This window comes from Dermacentor silvarum, chromosome 1 (genome assembly GCF_013339745.2).
Source record: "Dermacentor silvarum isolate Dsil-2018 chromosome 1, BIME_Dsil_1.4, whole genome shotgun sequence".
Lineage (NCBI taxonomy): Eukaryota > Metazoa > Arthropoda > Arachnida > Ixodida > Ixodidae > Dermacentor > Dermacentor silvarum.
Genome location: NC_051154.1, coordinates 427,409,564 through 427,416,998, shown reverse-complemented (window position 1 = coordinate 427,416,998; position 7,435 = coordinate 427,409,564). Strand labels below are relative to the sequence as shown.

At 47.2% G+C, this 7,435-nt stretch overlaps 1 protein-coding gene across 1 annotated transcript; it reads right to left on the bottom strand.

Annotated features, from left to right (window-relative positions):
* Positions 1 to 4,849: 4,849 nt before the first annotated feature.
* LOC119447980 (tachykinin-like peptides receptor 86C) lies at positions 4,850 to 5,395 on the bottom strand. Its single transcript, XM_037711519.1, has one exon. The coding sequence runs from the start codon at positions 5,393 to 5,395 to the stop codon at positions 4,850 to 4,852; it is 546 nt and encodes a 181-aa protein (XP_037567447.1).
* Positions 5,396 to 7,435: the final 2,040 nt, after the last annotated feature.

Here is a 7,435-nt window from a genome sequence, read left to right as displayed (position 1 = left end):
ATAATCAACGAGTTCTCTGCTACGTAACCGACTTTTTCTCATTGTGTATTTATTTTCCCTTTTCTTGGTTCTGCCCCGCGGCGTCGTAATAATTCACTACCTCTGAGTCACAGAAGTGTAGCAGGAGTACACGCGCAAATCAATAAGGAGTTCCGTTTCCGGGTGCATACGGGAAAATGCAAGTATGGACCTGCACGTAGGGCCACTTAGGAAAGCTTCAAGTATTGTCACCCCTATCGGGTGCCGAAAAAAAATGGAACACTCCGTGGGCAACTCCGCTCTCTACACTGCAGGTCCTCGAAAGTTTTGGTTAAGCGGGTAATACAATGTCGGGGAACACTCTTCTGTATTTTCTACAAGTGTCTGTTAGTTTTTTGAATGAATGTCAAGCCACGCTTTCTCGAAGAGGCAGCAGCAGCTACTGCAAGACCTGCACCGGTGTGGTATCGATCGAGCGCTGAAAAATCAAATCATTTCAGCGGATGCTGCACGCGTTCGTTAGTAAGTACTTCTACTCCGTTTCATAAATAGCTGGCTAGAGAGACTTCTCTCACTGCACGAATTCGCGAGCAAATACAGTGCTTGATATATGGAAGACACAGGTATGCGTCATTTAGTTCGATGTAGGATAAATTTTATTAGTTTTGCATCAGAAAACAGCATGCAGTTATTACATGCAAGGCGTCGCAGATCTGAAATTTATTTTTCTTTATTTGGAATTCTGCTTGAGGCATAATAAATACGTGGTGATAGTTAGAGAAACAGATTTCTTTTATGCAGGGAACGGTAGTAAGGGCCTCCAGCGCTTTATGTCGGGAGGCCGCCTTGGCGGAACATCCTAAGCACGAAGGTGGCGAAGACGGGTCGGTTGATGTCCGGGAAAATTCCACAGCAGGGGTGTTACGTTCACCTTTTTTAAATTGGACAAGCATTTTTGCGGCCAGAAGGCGGTAGCAGTCGGCTTAAGTGTAAGCAATCCCGACACGCAGCCTCCGCAATGCCACCTCCTCGCGGCGAGTGAGCCCTCCAAGGAGGCTTGAACTTTTTTACCACCGAGAGAGCGGGTTACGCGTTTCTGAGACCACTGGCCGTGCGGCACCAGCTTGCGCAAGTGACCAAAAGACAGCACCTTGCACACTGAAAACAGAAACCTGAATAAATAGTGCGTGATTTGACGCAACCATACGTCCACGTGCTGTAGATTTATTATGCAATGCAGTTATCCATATAGAAGTCGTCGCAGTATAGAAGTCTTCACAAGGAAGGCTTTAAGAAACATCCTGCAAAACGCGGGGAGTGAATCGTGTATACTTGCATCGCTTCCACCACGTTGCCTGCTAAGTAGCAGGCGCGATATAGTCGCTCTACGTCTGTTAGATTCCGAGGCGCCACGCACACGCGTGCTCGCACATACACACACATGCATGTGTGCACACCCTTTTGCCGCCACTAGGAGCATAATTTTCGTTAGACATGTGCCTGTGCTAAGAGCCAGCAGCAGCAACAGGAACATCCTTGGGAACACTCGCACCGAGAAAAAAAAGAAGCATCATCTCACGTTTGCTTTGACAAATCAGTTTTGAGGATTCCCGCAAGGTGGATAAAGGTTCAGCTTTCTTTTGCCATGAACGTAGACTGACTGAAGTACGCGTGCTTCCTATTCCAATAATGTATGCCTATCATTCTTCTAACCTTTATGTTTTCGTTATTATTACTTCTTTTGAACGGCCACTAATACCAGCTCCTGGATAACGCGAGGCACGCGCGGAGACCTAGGGCTGATCAGGAAAGCAGAGGGGGCTGCCAGCCCTGCACCGTATTCTTCGTCCCCAGAGAGCCCACAGGCCCTACGATAAACGTCGACTGTCCAACCAGCCTGGCCGTCTCCACAATGGTAACCCGGACGTGACTTCGTAGAGCATGCATCATCCAAAGATACCCCTTCAGAATGACATGCGTCTGCTTCTGACAAACATGGTCATTCCGGCTGCTCGTGGCGCACTGCAAGTAATCGACAATTCACTCCAGTGCTTCAAAACTTCAATAAAACCCTCCCTATTTCCTCCCAGTCCTTCTGTGATGAAGTCAAGAAAGCGTCTCTCTTCCAGTGAAGTGAACCTAGCCTCGAATACAGAATTCCAGATTTTAGGCCCTTTGTCTTTGAAAACCGATTCCCAATTATCGTTATTTGTGAACCGAAGGCTCAGAATACCGTCTGTATATCTGGCTATGAGGCATTCATGTCCTCTACCTGTGGTGACCTGAGCAAAGCCGTTGTATACATTAGATGTGAACGTACGTACATACTGCACCGAGTGCCACCTGACGACGACCACATGCACCGGCGTTTCATTATAAAAACTAAATATCTTCTGTTCACTCTTGGCGCTGTGTACAATTCTCCGTCAATGTACTTCAACCCCAAGTGACTGGACGCCGTGTTATCAGTGACACCCGGCCCCTAGATTCTCACTGGAGATATTATTGCACACCAAGCGCTTTAGGGGAGTTTGAAGATGGACTCCGGGAAGGAGACCAGCATCGTTTGTCGTGCGTTATGATCTTTACTACGTCAATGACGGTAGTCCAACGTATGTGCAGAGGCTTGCATACAGCAGCTGCTTGGATTCGATCCTGTTCCCTCGGCGTCTTGATTGGAACCCGCAGTGGCTTTCAGACATCGCATCACATGTAATTGACCATAATCCCACACATCTGAAGATGAGTTTCTCTGTTTCTCTCACTTGCCTATTGATGACTGCTGGCTGTCTATTTACATTTTCAATTACCCTATGCTTGGTTGCCAACTTTCTTGACCTCTTCCTCCATTGCGTGTCCAGAATGGCACACGTATTCCTTGAGAAGAGCGCCTCTAACCGGCCGGCGGGCTTTTAGAAGTATATCCGCAAGCGCTCAGTATAGGCAGAGAGTGCTTTCGCCTGCAAGACTCGAGCGAAGCAGAAGTACAAGCTGTTGCTGATTTTATTGCTGCCCATTTTACGTTTTTATTCAGTTCTTTAAATTCCAATAGCGGTATCATTCAGCACTCCGCAGCAAACGTCGATTCCTACATGTAGTGCTGTATTTCTGTATGAACAGATTATCAGCGCGGGGTCTTAAGCGTTTGAAGGTGACTATATGCTGCGGCCGAGATGGCACCTTCTCTCCCCCTCCCCTGTCATTTTAAAAGCTTTCGGCAGTACATTATCCCCGGTATTCACATCTATATTTAAAAGTTGTGTGATTGTTTCAACTTTATCTCGCATGTCGAAAACTGCTCGTAGTTTTCTTATTTAAGTCTAGCTATAAAACTAATGTCTCAAATGATCGCCTGATTTTCTTCTCTGTGGCACATCTCATAATTTTGAGGTAGCTCTTCACCATCGATATATTGTATTTTAGTGCGAAGAGTTGCTTCATTACGAATCAGCATAGCTTTCTTTTTTGTCGCTCAACTTTCACAAACCTCGGGACTTTCACGACACAAATCCCCGTGGCGGTACTTCCGAGGGGCCAGGTTGAAATTAATACTGGGACCTAAGCAAAGCTTTTGAGGTATTGAGGCACTCAATGGCTCTGGTTAAGTTTACACAAACTTTTGTGCTGACTCTTCTATTGTCGTTCTTTCTCACAGTCGTCTTAAATGTCATGTTACGTTAATGTAAATGGCAAAACATCTTCCTTGTTCAAGGCAACTAGTTTTGTCCCTCAAGGGATGTTATGAGAACAACGCCTGTATTCAGTCTTTTTTTGTGTAATTACGTCTCTTCGAGAATTCAGAATTCCTCTTTCCTTTTGTGTGCCAATCACATCAAGATTTCTGTAAATATTCACACTGCGGATGACTATCGTATCCTGCAATTTGAACTGTTTTGTTTTTCTTACGAGGAATAAGGATTATAAACAGGGATAAGGTGCCTCAGAAAGGCTGGCCAACGTTTCGATAGGAGGACCTATCTTCGTCAAAGGCGGCCTCGTCATCCTCGGCGGGTTAGTTTTAAAGGGTTAGTGGAGTGACGTCACGTCGATGTCCGCTGTGGCTGTCTGTAAAGGGAGAGACTGAAAAGAAAATGAGCGCCGGCACTTGACTGGCTAGGCGCGGTTTCTAAGACGAGGGGACAAGAGCGGGAGAGCGAGAAAGTGGCAAAAAAAATTATAAAAAAGGAAAAAAAAGGAAAGAAAAGAAGAAAAACCGTCAGAGGGGGTTCCTAAGCATACACCATCATCGCCTAGCTAACACTGACACTGATATGGTAAATAGTAATTTTAGCATCTTACCTGTTTGTTATTATTTTTCACTTCTGTATTCTATACCTGTCCTTTAGGTGGCTACCTGTCAGCTCATGTGTCCACCAAAGGAAGAGAGAGCTACGATGACCGCGGCTGTTCATTTTCTTCCTTGCATATATTTTCAGTGGCACATGATAAACGTACCTATTTTTTTCTCTCTCTCTTCAGGTTAGAGAGCTTTACGCAGGTAGTACACGGCATTGAGGAGTTGTGCATTATCAAGAGAATCGCTGTGGTTCCTGTCTGTTGTATAACTAAAACAACTCTATAGTGCGAATTATTGGGTTTGTCATTTCTATCATAAATAAGACACATGCTCTTTTCACGCTTCCCAGGACATATTGGACTTACATACAAATCCATAACGTGAGAAAATGCTGAAACAACCGTAATATACATTGCAACATAAGAAGCACCATTTGCAATATTAACGGGGAAAAACAAAGATTCATAAAGAAATCTCCGTTTTTACCCGTGTGTTTTCAATATAACCGGCATGCAAGATAAAGGCGTCCGAGATACTTTTTTTTTAATGAAGAAACACGAGGACGTGTAACACTCACCTGTCGATGCTCATAGCGGCCATGGTGAATGCTGAGCAGGCAACCGTGAGGCTCGCCACGAAGTTGTTGAAGACGCAGTATGGCTCACCGAAGGCCCAGTGGCTCTCTAGCATATAGACGAGGTTGAAACCAGCGTTCAGCGTCGACGTGAGGAGATCAGCCACAGACAGGTTCACCAGGAAGTAGTTGGTGACGGTGCGCATGCGCCGGTGTGCCAGCACGATCCAGATTACGGTGGCGTTTCCAAGTGCCGCGACGAGCACCATCACTCCGAAGAACAGTGCGTACAGCAACTGGATCCAGACGGCTAGCACAAACTGCCGATCCGAGTTCACGTTCACAACCGCAGTGCCGGCCCCCTTCGATGTGGAAACGCTCGCCGCTGTCGTGTTGTTAAAGCCGTCCAAGACATCCAGATACAGACGACGGCCGGCGCCGGTGAGGCCGGACAGAGTATCACTCGCGTTTCCTTCGCTGCTGGTCCGGTTGCGTAGGTAATCGAGCACTTCTGAGGCGAAGTACAGGTCTTCAGGATCTGGCATTTTGCGCTTCGAGTGTCGACTGTGGATATTACTCGATGGCGTCAGTCACTATCGTGGACAGATGCAGCGCGTTCTCCCTTTTGTCAGACCTAGTGGCCGCACCTGAAACGAATATATGTGTTTGTATATAAAACCGGTGGTATTTTACTCGAAACATCCGCTCATTACTGGTCATTGCGGTAACTAACTCTGGTACTGTCATTTCCCTTATTCCTTAGAGACAGGAAAGGAAGGGGGACGTAGTCTTAGGAAGCACAACTTTCACTTCATCCTATTTAAAAACATCGCTACCGACACAGGACACAGAAAAGAGAATGGGACGCACACAACAACGCCGTGTGTGTCCCATTTTCTTTTCTGTGTCCTGTGTCGGTAGCGCTGTTTTTTAATACTATGTGAAACCACGAACTCGCCCAATCTGCCGTTTTTCGTTTTATTGCGATAGCAATTGTATGAACACTCGAAGCGAATTTCCGCGTCGTCGCCGTCGCTGTCACCGTCGTCATCGCCGTGAGGTTCCGTATAAAGCCAAACGGCGAGTGAAAGCGTACGAGGGTGAGCCGGCAATCGCGGCTCAATGTAGCGCACGCGAGGAAGGCAGGCCAGAAGCGCGCGGTCTTTCGCGCGCGAGGCACGGGGGCGAGGCGACGGAAAGCGAAAGGGAGGGAGGGGGGTGCGTTCTCCTCCGACGGCTGCTGCTCACAGCACGGCCGCGCGGGCGCCGTATCTTGATAGCGATCTGCGATGTGGGCGAAGTGCGGGCCCGCGCGGGCGCCGTATCTTGAAAGCGAACTGCGATGGTGACGCAGCGTATGCGCCGAGTGTCGGTAGCTTCGTATGCGCTGTGCTGCGTTGCAGTTATAATTTTGCTGCATAGATTTTTTGAAAGATGTATCGGTACAAAATGAATTAGATACAATAGACGTAGATGATCCTTAAGTTTTGTATGCCTTGCTTTTGTCGATGGAGTTCTAAATATTGATGTCCGTGGTGGGAGGCCCTTCCAAACAATTACAGTGGGATACGTTTCCATTTAAACTGACAAGACGTAAATATAAAACTAGCTTCTACAAAGAAGGCTACCTGCTGATGGCAAAAACCGTTCTCTATGTTTATTTGTACGTTTTCTTTTAAGTACGCATTTATGACTGCTAGTTATGTGCATATGGTCCAGTGTTTACATCAACCATCCATGTTGTGTATGAAGTCTGCTATGCGGTGCTTATTTTCTTGTTTTGCTTTTTGTGACATCAGACATATATGAACGGGTTACAGCATCTACGGGTATTCTGTAGGAGTGTTTCGCCTAAGAGGACTTTAAGAGAAACAGAGCCATTGTAGGGCACTGTGAATACGATATAATATCCTACCGTGCCTGTCTGAACCAGAATGACACGTTATTAATTTTTTAATGAACCGCAGAATACGCGTGGCAAGTCAGCAATTCGTTTCTGAGCTGAGCGTCAACAAGCAGGCACCTGTGTGAGGTGACGCCACCATTGCTCGCAGTTAATAACTCGTGTAAAAAACAGTTTGCAAGGCCCGCAACACAACAGCGTACGCTAATATTGAAAGAAAAAACACAGAAAACCTGAACGACGATTACGATACTCCCTAATGCGAAATTTGAGCGCAGGTGTATACGTGTTTTCATTTTGCGATATGTAGGCTTACGCGGACAATCTGTGCCGTGCGGCACGTTGCAAACGGAGCGAAGCTAGGCGCGAATGCCTCGCTAATCGCGAGAGCGCGAGAGGTGGTGCGTTAGTGACGCGTGGGCGCGATTCAAAGCAGCCGCCACAGATAGACCTCCACTCATTCAGCGCTTTGTTTCCATACAGACGACACGCGCTACTCTGGCGCCATCTCGTATCCATCGCCGCCGTAAAGCCGGTCTTGCGCGGCATTACGCTTTTGTTCTGACGCTTTCGCCAGGTCCTCCTCCTGCGCTCACCTCCTCGCACCCTCTTCGCTATCGTTGCCTTTCGTCTGCTGCTGCGCTCCGCGTTCGCTTTCATCCTTCGCTACGTTCGTTCGCTC

Bases quoted from the DNA above. Each gene is read 5' to 3' on its own strand.
- LOC119447980 (XM_037711519.1), bottom strand. From the start codon at position 5,395: ATGCCAGATCCTGAAGACCTGTACTTCGCCTCAGAAGTGCTCGATTAC.